The 20275-nt window shown below is 40.2% G+C and overlaps 2 protein-coding genes across 3 annotated transcripts; one reads left to right on the top strand and one right to left on the bottom strand.

Annotated features, from left to right (window-relative positions):
* The first annotated feature begins 136 nt into the window (after window positions 1-136).
* crlf3 (cytokine receptor-like factor 3) lies at window positions 137-15887 on the top strand. 2 transcript variants are annotated; one of them, XM_062407475.1, is made up of 9 exons: window positions 137-271; window positions 6091-6218; window positions 10373-10580; window positions 10739-10826; window positions 12068-12245; window positions 12336-12564; window positions 12863-13001; window positions 13155-13267; window positions 14042-15887. In XM_062407475.1, exons 2-9 carry the CDS (start codon window positions 6102-6104, stop codon window positions 14305-14307), a joined length of 1338 nt encoding a protein of 445 aa, XP_062263459.1. In that variant the 5' UTR covers window positions 137-271; window positions 6091-6101; the 3' UTR covers window positions 14308-15887. The 2 variants fall into 2 exon arrangements, with proteins under 2 accessions (XP_062263459.1, XP_062263460.1); XM_062407476.1 differs by lacking the exon at window positions 137-271 and adding an exon at window positions 3540-3561.
* Window positions 13588-20241, bottom strand: si:ch211-40k21.5 (uncharacterized protein LOC100332117 homolog). The gene is made up of 4 exons (XM_062407477.1): window positions 19905-20241; window positions 18279-18332; window positions 18115-18195; window positions 13588-14412 (listed from the first exon to the last, which is right to left on the bottom strand). Exons 1-4 carry the CDS (start codon window positions 20132-20134, stop codon window positions 14352-14354), a joined length of 426 nt encoding a protein of 141 aa, XP_062263461.1. The 5' UTR covers window positions 20135-20241; the 3' UTR covers window positions 13588-14351.
* Between the last annotated feature and the right edge of the window lie 34 nt (window positions 20242-20275).

Here is a 20275-nt window from a genome sequence, read left to right as displayed (position 1 = left end):
GGTCTGGGGCCCCTGGACTACGGCCCTGGGTTTAGACACAAACATGATCTGTTTCATCAATTTCTCATCGATCCGAGGGGCGGGATTATATCATGATCCAATTGGCTGATTTTTCTGTCAGTACGCCGGATCTAGCCTGTGATTGGCTGTTGTCTTTAAAGCCTCGGAAGTGTCATTTCTGGACTTGAGCAAAACTTCATATATCTGGCGGCGGCTTCGAGCTGATTCACGAGCAACGGGAAGAAATGGCGACGAGAAACCACTAAAACAGGTACGCTAGGACACTCTCCTCCACATGAGAAGGAGCGTTTTTTATCTCATCGTCTTCCCGGTGGTTCTCCAGGCGATGTTCGCTTCGTCAGACATGCTCAGGGTTTCATTGTCTTTTGGCAACAAGCTCGCCCCAACTTTGTCTTGTAACTTCATCGCGAGAAAGACAAACTGTAATGGTGGTAACGTCGTGTCGGTAACTGGTGAATAGATATTTAATAACATGTGGCTTTCTATCAACTCTCCACTTCACCACTGGTCCTCTTTCATTTTCTGCCACAGCTGAACGTGTCTGTCTTTTTGCTAGTTCATCTGTTATTGTCATCATCTTCTTCCACCAGAATTCACACTAATCGCAGCGGTAACCATCATCTTAAATTCACTTTTCGTGGATGAGAATTGTCGTCGGGTGAAATGTTTCTACGCCGAATTGACCTAAATGCATTAGTTTTTCAAATGACACGTTAGTTTCGGTATTATCATCTATCTGGTTCTGCTGACAAAGGCGCCAACCCAAAATTTGAACATTTGTCAGCGAGGTGTGGGAATAGTGAGATCCTCAGCACTCGATCCATGGAGCTGCCTCCTCCTGACTATTCCAGCTCAAATACATAGACATTACACATCGTGAGTTATGTAATTGTGAATTTTACATGCTCGATCTCATGGATGAATGCAGCTGGGTGGAGGTTTACCTTGGTAAAAATAAACTACAAAATACGGAAGTCGTTGGGACCGAGTTTAGACATGTCTGGTGTCTCCTGTTGACTCGTTTCGTCAGTGGTCTGCTCAAATAATAATATAACTGTCTGTTTGCACCCGAGTTCCAAACATAACTTTCCTGTTGGTCAGAGCATGTGCATGCATGCAGCATCTGAAGGGGCTGCATGCAGATTCTCTAAATTCCTCACTCACATGAAGCCTGTTGACTTAAGATTGCATCATAAAAGGTTGAAGTATGGTCGTGTCAAAACAAAATGCAAAATGTGTAAGTGTTAGCCAATTAATTTAAATTGATAGTCAATAGAAAAAGAATAGGCTGTACTGTTTTGATTAATACAAAAATCCAAACTGTTGCTGACTGCAGCTTCTCAAATACAAGGGTTCAATAAAATAAACTGAATATTGGTGGATTTTGAACCACGTAAACAAAAACACACAGAATCTGAAGACCTAGCAGCCTGAAGGACATTATTTTCTGATGACATAACAATTTTAAAGTGAATTTATATGAAAATGGTCAATAAGTTGTAGCCTTATAACATTTAAAAACGTTTCTTAATATGTGTGTCAAATTAGTATCAAGAGAATTTAGCTTAGTTTGAAAACAGTATGTCATAAACTTCTAGGTATCCCACCTTTAAGTTCTCAGGTGTAAAGAGGAATACAAAAACACAGTATGATGAACCTGGTTAAGCAAGCACACACAAAGGTGCAGAAATACTTGCACAACAATACTGTTTAAAGTAAAGTACTCGTACACGATTTGATCATGACCAAAACATGCAGTGGGATTTCTTAGGCAATACAAAGACTGTGGTTGTGTCACTGCAGTTTTGGAAGCACGCACTGTATTTGTGACCCATAAATGGTCGGACAGCAGGACATGTTCCCATGCAGGTTGACCTAAATACTGTGAAAAGCACACTGCTGGTTATTGTCTGGCTGCAAATTCACTTTACGTCAAAAGCAAAAAAAGACATAGAGACGGAGGGAGATTTCTGTTGTTTGTTGCCACGCCTGTTTCATAGAAACAGAAGAGAGATTTACTGTGTTACAGGAGAACTAGCTTGATGTTTGCTTGGCTAAGCCCCTTGATATTCACTTAAGAGTCTTCTGGTTTTGGAGAGAAAGAGGGATTATAAACTGCTGGCTTATAGAGGTGAAGAGATGACCAGCCCTGTTTTGAATTTATAGTGTGGCTGGTTGTTAAGGCTGCACTAAAAGCTGCCGTCTTGGGCACTTTGTTAGCAGAAAGAAAGGAGAATAAGGGATGGCTGGTCCAAATTTAAGTGGTGGGTGTTATTTATGACAAATCGAGAGAGGGAGCACATACCTGCATAATTCTGCTGCTCCAGATTTGCATGTGTATGAATTTTATATATTTGAATTTTTTTTGGTGTGTTGTGCCATTAACGGCAGATTAGTTTACTGGCTGTGTTTTGTGTGCATCAGATTCAATTTGTTCCATGACAATCACTCAATGTTGAGTCATGATCTTTCTATGAATAGAAAATTCTATTTGAGCTCCACCAATGCAGGATTTTTAAGATTGATGTCATTTTCCATATTTATACTAAAAAACTTAACTTTGACTGATGTTTTTTAAATTTAATCATTAAAAAAAAACGCTGATTAGTTATTTTAATAGTGTCTTATTCATTTTCACTGCCTTGTAGTCTGAATCATACACTGTTAACAAAGATGAACCACACGTCTCCACTTCCTCCCACTTTCCAGATATGAAGCCAAAAGATCCAAAATACAAAAGAACCCATCTTATGCTGATGACATCATTTGGAGTCAGATTGTGTGCACCAACATGACCTGTGAATCGTGGATATGAGACAAAGGTTGACAAACACAAAGTTGTGGTGCCATCCGCATCTGTGGTGTTCCCATTACCATTTCATCTAAATTGATTTTTCTTATGACTCATTCTTGTTTTATTTCTTAATCAATAAATAATTTAGTCCATATAATGTCAGAAAATAGTGAGAGTCAAAGGTGAGGTCATCAGACTGCTGGTTTTGATTCACATGGTGAAACTGCTAAATGTGTATGTTGCAGAACATGAGTCTAAGTGACTTCCTCTTCAGAAGTTGTAAAGGAAGCGTAGTCGACCACAGCAGGAGGCAAGTTTGTGTCACTGCTCTCAGCTCTGAGGAGGACGAACCTGAGCAGAGGAGGGATTTCATAACAGAGTATTTGATACACCTTATGTGTTAGATTACAAATAAATCTATAGAATTATTATTTAAACTGTCATCTATGACTTAAGTGTAAAAAAATATATTTTAAACCTTCATCTTGTGAATTGAAGGTATAAAGAGATGATACAAAATTAAAAACCTCAGTCATACACACTTATTCAAATAAACTCTCTGAAAAGTTAAATTGTGATGGTTTGAGCGTTCTATGGGTTGATTTTAAACTGCCAATCAACCGTTTCACTTTCAAACCCCGTTGAGTGTTTCCCCACAAAACAGACGTCTGTGACAGGAAGACGTTTAGGGTAGTACAAAAGGAAATTTGTTTCAGTCAGAGTTTCTGGGTATGAGGGTGCTATTGGTAATGTATTTGTATATTTTATGCAGCAGCTTCTTTGGTTAAACAGGTTTTTGATTCTTGAATCCAGACTAATGCTATACAATGAATATTATATTGAATATGTAGGAGTGTTGTGTCCGTAAGAATGTTGTAATATCTGTGTCACAGTACTGTCTAACTTTTAACTTTAAGCAGCAGTCTTGTGTCGTCATGTTTTTCACCGCAGAGGACTGAGCGCTAACACAACAGCCGGCAGACCCGTTGTTTTTAAAATACTCCATCGTGTTGACGTTACTTTGTTCTGTGCTATCAGTTTTCCCATTAATCAAATGGCTTTAACATTAACACGCAGCCAAAATAACCAGATTTATTATTTTAGTGATTGTTGATAGCAGGTGTTAATGTCACAGTGAGGAGCCTATTAAACGGGCTCAAATCGTAACCATTATTTTATTTAAAGGTCAATAACAGTATAACCACACACTGCTGGGTACTGAAACTAAGTCAAGCATTAAGTCGTGTTGTTAGCTGATTGGCGGGTTTGTTGCTACAGGAAGTTTACTTCTTGTTGCCACACATTGCAACACTTTTTTCAGCATGTGGTGGTTGTACCTTGTAGTATGAAGATTGTAGGTTATTTAAAAGTTAAGCTCCACATTAGGGAGGAAAAGGTCAAGCAATTTCCCTAATCGATACTCTGCCATGTTAACAATCAATAATACATTGTTCGTTTTTTTCAAACATCAAACTGTTTAATTAGTTTCGAGTGGGAAGTGAACTTAAAGGAGACATTCTAGTCATATTCAGGTTGATAATTTGAAATTGTATTATTACACGAAAGGTTGCACATGCTGTAATGTTCAGAAAACACATCACTTTCCTCTTAAGCTGCCTTCAGACATACACTGATGTCCTGGAAATCTCCTGACATTCTCCGGAGGAGCTGTACATGAGAACGCAAGTGTCCAAGTGAGAGGCTCCAGACATTCTCCCGGAGTTTCTCTTGCTAGCCCCATGGTAAAAACTCTAGATAGAGTCTCAGTGAGCTCTTGTGAGAAAAACAGCAGGACATTATCCGGAGTATTAAGAGGGAGCAAATCGGCATGCTGTTGATGTTTCTAACATGCAACGGTTTAAAAAAATTAAAAAACAAACAAATATAAATATCTCAGGAGGAAAAAGCCTTGCCTTACTCCAACAAAAATGTCAAGAGAGCTTTTTATGATAAGGGCAGATGCCAGTGTCGATGTTTGTAAATAAAAACACAGGATGTCCGCAGCAGAATTTATATGTGACGTTCTGCTACTGCTTGTTGCACCACCCCTAACCTAAAAGCTCTTGAGATTTCTGTGTTATTTTGAATGAGTCTGAGTGAAGAATCTCCTTCTACATTGTTCATTGGTGAAAGGCAATCTCCTGATTAAATCATTATTTGGAATTCATGCATGGAAACGGCTGTCCATTGCTACAGCTCCTCTCCTCAGCCTCTGTCTGAAACATATGGTTTTAGCTCTTGTCTCTTTAAAGACCCCCTCCTGATAAAGCCCACTTTGTTGTGATTGGTCAACTGCTTCCAGCGCATGTAAGACAATTCAGCCTCTTCTCTCAATTTACCTGGAACTTTTAAGGGCGTGCTAGGTCAGCTACTAAGGGTGCACTATGCAACATGGGATTTTGTGTTGTCATGTGACGTCAGTGATGCAAAAGAATGTTCTGGAGTACTGACAAAGTGTTAGCAGGAGCATCAGTGTTTTCTGTGGGGAGAGAGGACCTTAATTTATGACAGACTTTAGGCTTTTTAAGTTTGCAGAACTTTTGCATTCACAAAAGACTTTGCAACACACTAGATGAAAGAAAAACTGTATAAGAAAAACATACATCTCTTTAAAACAACACAAAATAATAATTTTGTCATTTAGTCATATCAATTTGCGGAGCTGCCACTCCCTTTTGTTGCTGTTTGTCGACTTTTCCGACAAACAGCAGTGAAGCAGTGAAACCTGGACATTGTAGTACAATGTCCAGGTTTCACTGGAGAACAAACATCAGATCAGACTCAAAGTGTAACTGCTGTAACAGCAGTTACACCTAACCCCACATTTAAGATTAAGAAATAAGGTTAAATTAATCATAAGATGTCATATTGTGCCTCAAATGTGATTAAATTCAGTTAGATTAATTAAGTATTTTCACTGAAATGTAATGACATATTTGGTGTTGGAATTACTTTATAAATGACAAGGAATGTGCATTACATTTTAAAATTCCCATCAAGGACAATTTTATTTAGAGGTCTAGCTCATTAGTATCTGATGATCACAATGCTTGGGGTAAGTTAGAAAAGAGACCGGGCTGGAAGAGCCAGATACTACTTTTGCTGGGCATACATTAAATATATTACATTAACATGTATCGACCACATCATATTTTATGATTTTTATGAGGTCTCAGATTATTTTGTAGATTTATTTATTTTTGTTTAAAAAATCCATATTTTTCAAGTCGATCCACGCAGCAGTGTGTTGTAAATAAGCTGTGCATGTGTTTCAGGAGGAGGGAGGATGTCTGTGGAGGTGGATGCATTGCTGCAGGAGGCGAAAGAAAGCATAGAGGCTGCCCAGAACTACCGCAGTGAACTCCAGCAGCGCCTGCATGGCCTCAACCAGGCCCGAAAACAGGTACTGCTATTTGTTCACACGCCTACATGCAATAATTCTGTCGCTCAGACTTTATAAACTCTATATTTTAGCTCTTTAGTCATCCTGCAGGTTTAATTCTTCTGTTAAGGAAAAACAGCTCCTATTACTACAGCCCCTTGAGAAATGAGGGATATTCCATCCTCACCGCCATCTCTATCCATTTCAAATACGCTCTCTCAAATACACTCAAGCAGTGCAGTAATGAAGTTTTCGCCTCTGACCAGGCTTAGTCCCAGGAGATAATATTCTCCCCGTCTCTCTTTCTGCTATCTCTTCCTTCCTCCTGCTGTTTAGATTTACCCGTCCAGCTGCTCAGTCAACAATGCAGCCACTTCCGGTTGCTATAGATGGACAGAGAGTCTCTTGAGAAGAGATGAAGGGAGAGAAGGGGGGGGGGCATGATGCTCCGGCTTTTTTGTTTATTATTATATACTGTAAAAAGTGAAATATGAAGTCACTAAAGCTACTTCCAGACCCTTTCCCATCATATGTTTCTAGAGGGTTTCTAAGTGAGAACACAACTGTCAGCAACAGTTGCTTCACATTCCAGAACTTTTACTGCCAGCATCCGAGTAAAATGTCCGTGAAATGTCCAAGTGACACCATGTGAGAATACAGCAGGAAAATTTCACAGAAAAATTCACGCCAAGCGATTGTTTGTGTTGATGACATTTACATATAACACACCACAGAGCCTGAAAACTGGAAGAAAAACTAATATCTGTATGATTTTGTCAGATATGTGACGTCATGAAAAAGCCAGAAAATTACATTAAAATCATAAAATAAAAAAGTCAACATATCTCTGTATCGTATTGGAATATATAGTGGACATCACCCATCCGATGCTTTATATTGATTATCGTATTAAGTTATATGTATGAAGTTCAGAGTAAAGTGCACTTCATTCCTCCAGAAGTCTCTTTGTCAGTTTGTGTGTGTAAGACTCCCTCCGCCCAATCCCAGCTGTTCCATCATACATTATTTAGAATCAGACATGAGGTGGGGTTTCTTTCCCATAACGCTGCTCTTTCCCACAGCAGGGATGGCTCATCACCTGATTATCGGACTCCAGGAAATATTACACTCTCATACACGCACGTATACACACACACACACACGCTCCCTGAGACAATACTATCACTGCAACATCTCGTCTTTGTCAGAGCTGTATAGTCCAAACATTTGGGGAAACAAACTTCTGCCTGTGTCGGATGTCAGATCACCTCCTCCCATGTTTGAAAAATGATTGAAGGTTTCTGGTTTTATTTTTAGTTAGATTTATTATTTTACCAATCCCAAAATGTTGATTGTAATTTGTCTGTTATCGTACTGATATTCATCAGGAAGTGATGCACTGTCGCCAGTGGAAAAACCTCCTATGTCTGCAACCCACACACACACACACACACGCAGAGTTCATTGTGTATTCAGGCAAAACCTGGTGTGTGTTTTCCATTCACAGCATCATACTGTCCCGGTTTTATCAGTGCAGCAGTTGTCAATCAGCCGGCCATTTCCTGCTATCTTTCGCTGTGTATACTTATTGAGCAATCCTAAGTGTGTGTGTGTGTGTGTGCACGTTCGTGGAGGAACTGAAACATAACCTCTTCCTCCGATCACAAACCATCAAGCTTCCTGACGAGCTCCTTACATTTACATTTTTCATTTAGCTGACGTTTTATCCAAAGCGACTCACAATAAGTGCATTCAACCATGAGGGTACAAATCCAGAACAACAATAATCAAGAAAGTACAATTTCTTCAAAAAAGCAAAACTACAAAGTACAATAAGTAAGTGCCATTTAAGTGCAACTAAATTGTAAGTTTAAAAACAATTTATTAAAGGTATAGTCAGAAGGTGTATTATTATACACTGTAAAAAGTGAAATATGAAGTAACTAAAGTTGCTTCCAGACCCTTTCCCCTCATATGTTTCTAGAGGGTGTCTAAGTGAGAACACAAATGTCAGCAACAGTTGCTTCACATTCCAGAACTTTTATTGCCAGCATCCGATTAAAATGTCTGTGAAATGTCGAAGTGACACCATGTGAGAATACAGCAGGAAAATTTCACAGAAAAATGCATTTCTCCTGATGTTGTACAGCATGAATCTACAGGAACATGTTGTTGCAGTAATGTTGGCAGCAAGAGAGAGTTGGTTGTCAAGTGTAAAACCCAGGTTCCTAGCAGTCTGAGTGGGGGTTAACATGGAGTTGTCAAAGTTAATAGTCAGGTCATGGGTGGTAGAGTCTTTCCCTGGAAGGAAAAGTAGTTCAGGTGATATGGATGCAGACATCCACTGAGAGATGTCATTCAGACAGGCAGAGATTTGTGATGCTACCTGTGTTTCAGATGCGGGAAAAGAGATGATTAGTTAGGTGTCATCAGCATAGCTGTGGTGGGAAAAGCCATGTGACTGAATGACCGAGCCGAGAGAGTCGGTGTACAGAGAGATGAGGGGAGGACTAACTGTCACAGCAAGAAATTCAAAAGACATTGAGGTAAAAAAGCAGAGGCGGGTAGAGGGAAAAACTCCATTTGCAAGAGATTAGTAAACCTGTACCACCACCCCTACCAGTGGGTCTGGGTGTGTGGGTGAAAGAGAAGGCAGAGGAGAGAGCAGCTGGGGTGGATGTGTTGTCTGGTGTGATCCAAGTCTCAGTGAGAGCAGTCAGTCACCAGGTTGTAATGGCCCAGCAATAGAAACTCAGCAGAGTTCAACACAAGACAAACTTGTCACTTTAATAAGTGATCTGGTGAGTTTCCCAAAATCTCCTAATTTTCCAAAATCTGATTATGGACAAAGTCTACTTACCTCAAAAGGTAGAAAGTAAAATAGAAGTTAGTCCTTAACAGAATTGGAATAAAAATCAAACACTTTAACCTTAGCTGGTTCCATTTTAACTCTCAATTGCTTGAGTAAAACTATAAATAATACTCACAATCCTAGCGCATACAATTCAAGGTAAGACCAAACAGTACAAACTATCAATCTAGTTATCCTAAGAGAGCAGATACAATAGTAATCTAGCAGAGAAGCTTATTAAAGAATATACTTTGCCTAAATCCAAGTAGTCCAGTAGTATGAAATCCCAGAAGTCCAATGCACACTAAAGTTTCGCTTTTTGGAACTGGGATTTATACCTTACTCAACTTGACAGTGAAAGTAGCTTGCACTCGCTGTGTTTGGTGTAAACGCCAATTCGTGGTTTCCATGATGATGGACAATCAGATGCTGCCAGCCCCCAAATTTGAATCCTTGTGGACTCAGAGGAAAGTGTGGAACATGTGACTGTACACATACACCCCAATGCAGCGTATGAACAGAGGTTTGTGTGTGTGTGTCAGAATGTGCGGTCCATGTTGTGACAACAGCCCGTGGAAAAAAATGCTGCTAATAGGCTAATCAGGCTCTTTACTGTGACACGTCCAAAATGATCCATGAGTCCAAATAAATTGTGCTAGAGGAGTAATATCAGAGTGGAGAGCGGATTGCATGGATTGAGGGATTGTTTATTATGATTTAAAGTAAACCTCCATCCTTGAGTCAGGCAGGGCATGCAGCCCTGCCTGACTCACCCCCTCAGGCCCTGCCCAGTTTTTAGCATTTTTCAAAGTCATGCAGTGGGTGGACTTCTGCTCAGACCTGCAGCAGAAAGAATGAAGTGACAGCCAACAGAAAATATAGGTGCCCTACTCCCATCTAACAATCAAAAGCGTAAAAAAAATGAAAATAAACTCAGCCCTGCCACTTTTATCCAGTTGTTATAATAAAAAAAAAAATCTCTTATCCTAAATAAATAACTACCAACACACACTATATATTGATTTTGGCTCAGTATGTCCACATTAATCAAATGAGTAGTAGTCAGGTAAGGCAATTTGTTTATAAAATGCAGTATTAATCATAATACTAACAGTACTGTTTGCCACCGCTGAAAATAATCCCCAAACACTACTCTCTGTGAAGTGAGATAAATAAAGAGAAAACGGCTCAGATATGAGAAGCTGCTTTTCACTGTCTTTGTGTGTAGACAAGTTGGTTGTTTAAATTTCGACACCACTGTCACACCACAGATGTTACATTTTCACTTTTGGGTTTTTGTGCCTTCTTCTTCTCTGCTCTGTAGGTGCGGGGGAGCTCAGGTCAGGCCCGTGAGGCCCTCCGGAGGCACTTTGCAGAGCTGCAGGCAGCAGCAACGCGACTGCTGACGGAGCGACTGGCTTCCCTGGTGGCTGAAGTGGATTCGATGGAAGCTGACAGTGTCAAACCGCTGGATGACTGTCAAAGCCTCATTGAGCATGGGGTGGGCCAGGCTGACGAGCTGCTGAGAGAGGGTATGTCCCCTAAAAGAAGAATAGAAAGAGATGCTTGTTTTCTACTTTGCTCAACCTGTTCTGTTTTTACAAGATACTAAAAAACCTTTGTTTGGGTTTGTAGACTGTCGGTTAAATGTTTTTTTGGGCTAATGAATAAACCTACCCTCTGTCTCCAGGGGAAGCTGCTCTACGTTGTGGTCTCGGGGAGAAGGAGGACAAACTGGGCAGTTTCACCAAGAAGGCCATGCACATCCAGCTAGACAGGTATTCTCTTCATTTCTCTTTTCATCACTGCAGGTGTTTCCCTCTGTCACTTAAAAATGTATTATTTTGAAAGCTAACAGTAAACGTTACTGATGCAGTGAATGGTCAGGGTGTGCTTGATGTAAAGTGCATGTCAACAGTTGTAAGGGGGGAGCCATCTTTTATAATCTGAGCTTGGTGAACTTCATCAGCTGACAACCTTCCTGCAGCGTTGTTCAGACTTCAGCTCGAAGTTCAGTTCATACTCTTTACCTCAATTCTTACCTATACCAACATTCGCCCCTGTTTGTTTGTTGGTGGGTTTATGTTTGTGTGATCTTTAGCAGGATTACACAAACACAACTAGACAAATTGGAGGTGGAGGATGCAAAATGGGTCAGGAAAATACATATTCAATTGTGATACAGATCTGCATCAGGGGCTGTATACAGGAATCTTTTTTAAAACTTTCTTTAACATTGTAGGATTATCAGGCGTTTTTGTTGTTGTTGACATTTTCCCTGATTTCCCTGATTGTAAATTCATCTTGATAAAAACAATCAGGGACATTAACAGGACAGGCATTTATTAGTGTGTATGATTTGGTGCAGCTTGATTGAATGTAAGTGGACTGTAAGGATTTGGCAGAGTTATGACCTCTACTGAGAGTTACTCTAGTTTTAAATGATTTACTCCAAGTCTCCATCGAACCTCCTCCTACTCATCTATCAAACGGTATGTGGTTTGTTTGATCCAAATCACATAGCTCAAAAACATAAAATACATGACTCAGCATCTGAAAATGAGTACAGAAGTAACAACAAGATCCCAACACAGTGAAACTTGTAAGAAAAAAAACACCATGCCAAGGAAATCGGCTCAAATTGCCATATTTAGCCACATATCTTCGAAAAAAGATCACACTGAACTTCTGTCTGCTCAGAGAAACAGAACAGCCATCCTCTGCAAACATGTCGGTTACAGTAAAATATTTTCCATCAGTTGCAAAATGATTTATTCAGTTCACTGTTTACCTAAATTACGAGCATGTACACACACACAACACTGCCCTTCTGCATCAACCAATGACCTGCTGAGGTTTGTGTGGGGATGGTCCAACCTACAACTGGACAAAACTAATCACCTGATATGTGTAAAGATATTCTATCATTGAATTAAATATCCAACAGTAACACTGGTACTTATGACCAGATGGCAGTTACTCACTCTATTGAAATGAACTGGCTCCATGTGTTTTCCAGTCTACCAGAGGTACCAGCGTTGGTGGACGTGCCGAGTGTTTCAGCCCAGCTGGACGACTCCCTGCTGGGGTTGATAAGGGACAGGGTCTCACGCCACGGCTCCGTCTCCTCCCACCCACCCGTCCAGATAGACGAGCTGCAGGAGAGGCCGGGGAGTATTCTGGTCCGCTGGTGTAAGGTCAGCCAGGGAAGGGGACACAAAATACACAGGGACTCTTCCATGTGAATGTTGAGCACCTGTAACCTCGACATTTTGTGTGTGCGTCAGGTGGATGAGGACTTTGCAGCTGCAGATTATCGACTGCAGTACCGACGATCAGGCAGCGGGGGCAGCCAATATGAGGATTCCTACATCGGTCGGGATAGCGAGTTTCTGGTTCTCCACATGGACCCTCACACAGATTATCTGTTCAGGGTCTGCGCCCGTGGGGAGGGTCGCACTGAGTGGAGCCCCTGGAGCATCCCACAGACAGGATACACCACACTCGCACCGCACGGTATGTGAAGAAGACTTCTGCAACACATGCAGTGACTTTTTAAAGGACGACCTCTGGCCCTGCAAACATCTACTTTAGAGTGGGAAACTATGTGCAGTGAACCCATTGAACAAAACCAACTTGTCGTTAAATAAAGCAAAGAATTTGGTTTTGTGAACTTTGAAGTGAAGGACAACAAACGTTACATACTATGTGTCAAAACAGCACAAACAGTATCGTAGGCAAACATGCAGACTGTGTTGTTACTTTTTAATGCGTTGTGTATATCTAATGTGTGTGTGATGTGTCATTGCAACAGAGTGGCGACCGGGCACTGAGGGCTACATTCTGAGCAGCAGGAGAAACATCGCACTATGCAACGACTCCTCCCAAACCCGTTGCCAAGTCCTCTACTCCAACGCACCCACCTACTTCTGTGGTCAGACACTGACCTTCAAGTATGCACATGCACCTGGACCCTTTCAGATACTTAAGCTCATTTAAGCTGTAGTTGTTTCTCTATAGCTGAATCAAACATGTAATCCAGTGTATCTTTTCTGCTGGACTCTTTGTTTTAAGTATTTGTGCATCTCCATATTCCGTGTTTGCAGGATCTCTGCAGCAGGTCAGATGGACCGTAGGGACAGCCTGGGCGTGTGCGTGGATAACCAGAGAGGGGCGGAGTCTCTTCAGAAAGACCAGGCCGTCTGCATCTCCACCAACGGTATGTGGACACAAAGGATATGCATCCGGGTGTATACATACACGCACACATAATTTAAAATTACCACTTATGGTCAGTGTGATACTTTGCTTACACTATATTGAGGGAATTAAGGCATCATGTGTATTTAAATCATTTAAAACACATTTAGAGATACATTGGTAATGGTGCTTTTTTTTAAATAAATTATATTGAATAGGTTAATGTTAAAATGGATAAAATAGGTTAAAAATGTCCTAGTTACTTCAGTCTTTTCATCTCAGCAGAGCGTTGCACTTGAGTTCTATGTAAAAACTGAAGTCATGTAAATTCAGCAGGGATCACTCTCTCCACAAATCTTTATTGTTCATTTCACTACAGTAAAGCATTTGATGCAACTGAAGAGATGAAGGATACATCCACATTATTACTTTTTCATTTTATCACTTAGTCTCAGTCCACACATGCTCTTAAGTTCTTTATCTATCTATAAAGATAGACTGCAGATGTATCCATAGCTGCACTGTGACTTTAACTGCAAAAAGCAGGATTAACTGTTGAAAATACCAGTTTAATCCTATTTTTGCTGTTTGTGCAATATAGTATTTTATCTGCAGTCAAAACTTTCAAAGATTTCTGATCATCTCACACAGAGCTTAAAAGTATAAATTATAATTCAAATAATTCAGCTTTTAAAGGCTCGTTTTCTTTCAGCACATTTAAAAAAATAATGTTTTCAAAATTCAGTTTCCTCCCATGGCGTGCTGCAACAGGTGTTGATGTTTCTCCGCTCAGGTGCTGTCTTTGTAAACGGTAAAGAGATGACCAACCAGCTACCCGCCATCACCACCGGCTCTGCAGTGACCTTTGACATGGAAGTGGTGAACCTGTTTCCAATCAGCAACAATAACCTGAGCGAAGGGTGCAACTTTAAGCTGAGGGTGACGATTGGCTCAGGGAACCGGGAGGTGGTATTTGATTGGCTGGTGGACCAGGCAGTGGACTGCCTCTTCTTCGGCTGCTCTTTCCTCCACTCGGGCTGGAAGGTCCTTGTGTTTTAAGAGTCAAGCTGTCAAGTTTAGGAGCTCCGTTATCTTCAGATTCGTCACTCTTCTTCTGTTCTTTCACCTCTTCCATCTGAATCATCTGCAGGGCGACTGCAGAGTCTGTAGAAACAACAGGAAACATCTGTCATGTCTACCCAGAGTTTCTGAAATGTAACAACAGTTAACCTTCAAACAGATTTCTTCATATCACAAATATCCATAAGTAACTGTCCACGTAGCCTGGAGTGATCCTTCATTTCTGTCATGTATTTTTTAAGAAGATGGAAAATTCCTGTGACCTTCCTTCACCACGTCGAGACATCGTCAGCTGCAGTGTACGATGAAGCACAAATGGAAGCTAAAATACAGAATTAAAATAACATATTGCAAAACATAATTTATCCCGAGTATGGCCAAGTCCGACTTGCGCCATTTTTTCAATCTTCATGATTCCAGAGCCAAACATGGAAGTGCAAGAAGTCTCATATTTAGTATAGTTTAGACAAGCGGTGAGACTAGCTCATGCTGCACCAGGGGGACTTGCTTTGCAGCAGCAGAACCGATGAACAAAAAAATGTTGCATTGCATTTATCAGATGTTTATTTCTTTAAAAACAGAAGATTGTTTCCTTTCCTCAGGAAAATTCTGTTGGTTTACATGCGCTTAGGTAACTTGGTTGCTGTTGGCTTTCTGTAATCAAATGATTCTGCTACTTGCTCATCAAGCCCAGTCTTTGTATTAGACGGTCAGCACAAGCTGACTCACCTGGTGAGATCTCCTCTGGAGAAAACTGATTTCTCAGGGGGGGGTGCATGGATACCATGAATTACTCCAAGAAATCAACACAAATGTCAATGTCAAAACCCCATTTCTCACATTGTTAAACAAATTGAAAACATTTCCTTAAACCCCCCCCGATCCAAATCAGTACCGGAATTTTCTTAGTTCTCGGGTCCCAATGCTCCACAAGATTTCGTGGAAATTGGCTGAGGAGTTTTTGCATAATCCTGCTGACAAACGAGAACATATCCTCCTTGGTGGAGGTAATCAAATAATTGTTTCGCTGGTACCAGGAGCGACTAGCCTCTACCAATGCAGCCATTTTTTCATTTTTACACTTACTGTACCTTCCCCTTTATGAATGAGTTATTCTGTCACCTGCTTCTTGTGTGCATGTAGACTTGGCAGTGACGATGTCTGAGCCTTTTCCAGGACACAGATTTGATTGTTACTTTTTTTCCCTCCAGACTCTTTGCAAACCTCATCAGTGTCGAGCATCTCCGCGTAGAAACGATCAAGTTCCTGTTCAGTCGTCAGGAAGCTGTGTTGTTTTATTTAGGCTGTTGTTTAAAGCTGTTTTATTTGTCCATGTATCTATGTGTTGTTTGTTTAGCCACAGTAACAGTGTAACTCAGCCCGATTGGACACACACTGTGTTCCCAGGTCACATGATGATAAATGTTTGTTGTTGGAGCAGAATTGTTACGATTTGCCGCTGCCTCTTTTAACGGTTTAAACTGATAAACCTGCTGGTATTTTTTTTAAATCATCATTATTTGTTTATTTTAACAAAAAAAAAACTCACTGTGAAGTCAGACCTTGTTTTGTTTGTTTTATTTGCATGACAGACTCATTCAGACGTCTAAAAATGAACATTTTAACAACAACAACAAAATAACTAAGCCTCGTAGGTGGCTGTAGCTCAGGAGTGACCTTTGGGGTGTTTGGAGAAATTGGAAAGAGAAACAGCACTTTCTTAAGTTTAGTTACAATAATTAATTATTAGCTGGGTTAGGATAAGGGTTAGGCGCTGTACATGGTCGCTCACTGCTCTGTGTGTCCTGCACCAGATGGGTCAAAATCAGAGGTTAAATTTCCCTACCTGCATGAGTGTCTGTGCATGTGTTTGGGACTAATAAATGCACTTTAATCTTAATCTTAAATATCGAAAAAACTTTCTGGGAGACGTGTGAAGGGATTTAAATAAAACATGACTGACACTGCCTTAATTCATGGGGCATGTGGTTCAGAGCTTCTGGGCCCCTCACTGCAAAGGCTCGGTCCCCTATAGTTTATAACCTGGTCTCTTGAACAGTGACAACACTTCTGCCCAAGTATGTCAAGCTTCACAAAGGTTCTTACAAGATCAGAAGGTCTACACTATTTTCAGAAACCAGGTCATGCAGGTGATCAATGATCTCTTTTCTAAGACAGACAGTGTAAAGAGGCTGTGACAGTTTAAGATTGAGCATTGGGAAGCTGCGTTTTAAACAGTCAGAAGTCTTTTTAAACTTTTTTGGTTTAAGCAGGAATAAAGAAATTATGAGATAAAACATGTACAACTGCGTCTCTATAGAGGCGTAACACGACACCAAGGCTGCAGCCAAAAATCTACATTTATATTTAGTTCTGATGACGATATTGTGAACTAAAAGTTTAATAAGCCTGTTGTTCACTGGCTACATGTGACAGAAGAAACCAGGAGCTCAGAAGATCATGTGAGGATTCACATCAGTTCTGGATGGGGTCACGACAGTAAAATAGCTGTTCTGTTTATTTTAAATTGAAGTGTTCCTGTCTATGATGTGGCATCACTTTAAATGTTGCTGCCGCAATGAATTGTGGGATTTTTTCTCCTATCTTCAAATGAAGGATGATCTGTTTTTTCCTTTGCTAAAGGAGATAAGTAAGGATGCACTGAAGCTCCTTTTCATGTCATCGAGACAATTTGAAAATTACGGCAGCCGCAGAAATACTTGCATGTCTTTTCACTTACTTAGGAAGGTTCCTAAGCTAAATGGAGAACTCGAACGCAGCTCAGAATCCTTTGCAACAAGGTTAATGGTCAGTGAGATATAACTGGTATTTGGCAGTGATTTTTGGACACCTGGTGTCCAGAATGATAAAAGGCCACAGAGTGCGACCATTTTGGCCGAACATGCAACGAAATGTCTAAAGTGCAACTAAAAGTGTTGCTTATCTGGGACACGTATTTAAACACATTGAAAAGGTCCAACATATTGCGCTCACTGCAGAGTGCATATGCACACACGCACAAAATCTCTGGTGAAATGCTGGAATACTAACATCATTCAATACAAACCTAAAGCTTATCTAAATCATGGTTAAATCATGAGGTGGTTACTGTACCAAATATTTAATATTCATTCACGAATTATACTTTTTGTTAAAAGAGCCAGAGTTCCATTATATTTATCATTTTGGTTGTCTGCGGTTGATGTTTAATGTATTTCAGATATTTTAATATTTTTAATTCAAAAGACAGACTGAATCTTTCGAATTAAGTCAATTGCTCTTTGAATGGTGAACTTGCATGATTATTTTATATTACCAGTGTACTAGGGGCTTAAAATGGTTTCACAATGATGACAACAATATCATTGACCGCAATCATTTCTTGGACAGAATATCGTCAAAAAAAATTCATTATTGTGACAGGTCTACCATAAAATTTGTAAGAATGCACTTAGAAGTGTCCTTGTTTAGTTCTCTGCGAATTTATTTAATATCCAGGCAAATCTTTTATCGTACAATAAAATATCCTGAACTGAAACGATATTCAAACAAATCAAATTGAGCCCAGCCCTAGTGAAGAAATTACCAATGCATTTGGGAAGGTCAAGGGTATAATAGGTGTATTAATGCAATGCCAAAAGACGCAGTGAAAATATTTTGGGTGCATCGAAATTAATAAGTTAAGCACACCGATGCAGCCAATAGAAAAGGTTAGTCCGGAGATATGATTCTCATCTATCTGCATGTTAAGAGACTGCAGCGTAAATAAACTTGATTCTGACAAACCTCAGACTAATGGATGCAGCACAATCCTCATCAGACACACTTTCTTCACTGGCCGTTTCCCATGAGTCTTTACAGTTGATTCTGGGAATAAAAAAAACACACACATATTAACTGACTGGAACACACACACATTACACAAAGAGTGAAGGGGGGAAAAAACTTACACTGTGTTTTGAGGATCGATACCAGCCTCCTCCTGAACTTTTTTCTTCGAGAGGCTAAAACAAACACCAAGAATCAAAAACACTGGTTTGTAACAGCAATGGGTAACAAGCATGTAAACACACACATGCTGGGACTAAAAGGGATGGTCTTCCCCAAATTGACTGCACAGCCTATTGGACAGTAAGCTGTATTACTCCATTTATTTACATCAAAAGCTGATTTCATGTGGATCACAGTCATAACTTATACACACTTACTTTTTGTCCCTGGTGATAGAGATACACGTTGGTGGAATTTTGTTATTTGTTTATTGTTACTGAAGAATCAAATGTGTGGCAAAAGACAATTTTTTCAAGAGAACTCTTAAAACACTAGACAAAAAACCTATATACTACCATTATTGTAAAATTACAAATAAACACAAAATCATGGACTTCGATACTTTTCAGCTGTTTTTGGATGTCTGTCTAATCTTTAAGGTTCTGAACGGTCTAGCCCCTCCACCATTACAGAATTTTATAAAGAAGAAATCCCCTACAATAAATACACGAGCACTAACTAGAGGTGACTGCGAAATACAACGCCGCAAGACCAAATTTGGTCAAATGGTGGTGTCCATCAGAGGAACACAGTCCTGGAATATATTACCAACACATGTTAGAGACTGTGCCACTTACACCACCTTTAGAAAAAACCTTAAACAGTGGTTAGTAGCAAGCCAGACCTGCTCTCATATGTAACCTTTGGTCATTCTAATTTTTTAACATGGACTCTTGATATGGGGACCTATTTTGTGTGTAAAAGTGTTTTTATAATCTATTTTGTATACTGGTATGTTGTTTTTATGTTCTTGACTTGCCTTAGGACAACGGATGAAAATTAGCAATTAAGCTAACTCCGGCATATTTATATTGATGCTCTGGCTGACATATTGATTAATGTGCACTGTCCTAATCAAATAAATAAAATAATAATAATAACAATCACTTTTGGACATGACACCTGTTCTAACATTCTAGCAATGATCCTGGTGTAAAATGTTATCTGAGCTTATTACTTATCCACCCTCGTTAGCTATAGAGATAAACTGCATGTCTTGGTCTTTGCCACAAATCCTCATTATTTCTTACAAATAAAAAAACTGATACATAAACACAGTCTAAGAGTATGGAAGTCAACTGACACACTCAGTTCTAAGTTGGCTTTGAGAAACTTTTCAGTTTAAACAGCAGCTAAACAAACACTTTTTTTTTTCAATTACATGTTTGTGTCTGTTTACATGGGTTTATCTTTTAACATGTGTATGTGTCTGTTTACATGTGTTTCTGTCTGATTATATGTGTTTGTATCTGTTAACATGGGTTTCTGTCAGTTTACATGTGTTTCTGTCTGATTACATGTGTTCCTGTCTGTTGACATGTGTTCCTGTCTGTTAACATGTTATTTTCATTTTACATGTGTTCCTGTCTGTTTACATGTGTGTCTGTAAGTTTACATGTATTTTCTTAAGTTGCAGTGCCTTGAGCTCTCAGGGTCACATCTTCTCTAATGATGCCAGCTAGCTAATGTAAGCTAACTCAGCCGTCTAGTACCATGTACTAATAACATGAGCACCCAGAATCCACCTTTCCAGTAGAACCAAAGCTAGTTCGGCGTCTTTCCGTATCCCCAGCTTGGTCCGGAGCGCCCTCCATCTTGGGAAAGCGAAGCCGATGTTCACCCTGGTCTTCGCCTGCATCCGGTCGCGCAGTAAGCGCAGTTCTTCCCCCTTAGGTTGTTGCACCTCGGGCGTCATCTCGGACACAGACACCGCGGGAGGCTCCGCGCCGTATGGGAGCGAGTAGAGATGGTCCATCACGACAGGATCAAATGTAAATCAGATAACGCCAACATCATAATTCAAACTACTTCAGCATCTTCCTCTTTCGAGGGTCTGCCTCATCCGGTGTTTGGGCTGTGACGTCATCCACAGGCGACAGGACGAAACGATCCAACA

This window comes from Platichthys flesus, chromosome 16, assembly GCF_949316205.1.
Source record: "Platichthys flesus chromosome 16, fPlaFle2.1, whole genome shotgun sequence".
Classification (NCBI taxonomy): Eukaryota; Metazoa; Chordata; class Actinopteri; order Pleuronectiformes; family Pleuronectidae; genus Platichthys; species Platichthys flesus.
Note: the sequence above shows the minus strand (reverse complement) of the source record. Positions and strands in the feature narration are given on the sequence as shown.

What these genes read in the sequence shown, in the direction of transcription:
- crlf3 (XM_062407475.1), top strand. Translation starts at nt 6,102, where the DNA reads ATGTCTGTGGAGGTGGATGCATTGCTGCAGGAGGCGAAAGAAAGCATA. An exon ending in TGACGAGCTGCTGAGAGAGG is followed by an intron (nt 10,581 to 10,738) that starts GTATGTCCCCTA and finishes CTCTGTCTCCAG; the next exon opens with GGGAAGCTGCTCTACGTTGT. An exon ending in ATGCACATCCAGCTAGACAG is followed by an intron (nt 10,827 to 12,067) that starts GTATTCTCTTCA and finishes TGTGTTTTCCAG; the next exon opens with TCTACCAGAGGTACCAGCGT.
- si:ch211-40k21.5 (XM_062407477.1), bottom strand. Translation starts at nt 20,134, where the DNA reads ATGGACCATCTCTACTCGCTCCCATACGGCGCGGAGCCTCCCGCGGTG. An exon ending in ATCGATCCTCAAAACACAGT is followed by an intron (nt 18,196 to 18,278) that starts GTAAGTTTTTTC and finishes TTTTATTCCCAG; the next exon opens with AATCAACTGTAAAGACTCAT. An exon ending in GCTGCATCCATTAGTCTGAG is followed by an intron (nt 14,413 to 18,114) that starts GTTTGTCAGAAT and finishes TTGTTTCTACAG; the next exon opens with ACTCTGCAGTCGCCCTGCAG.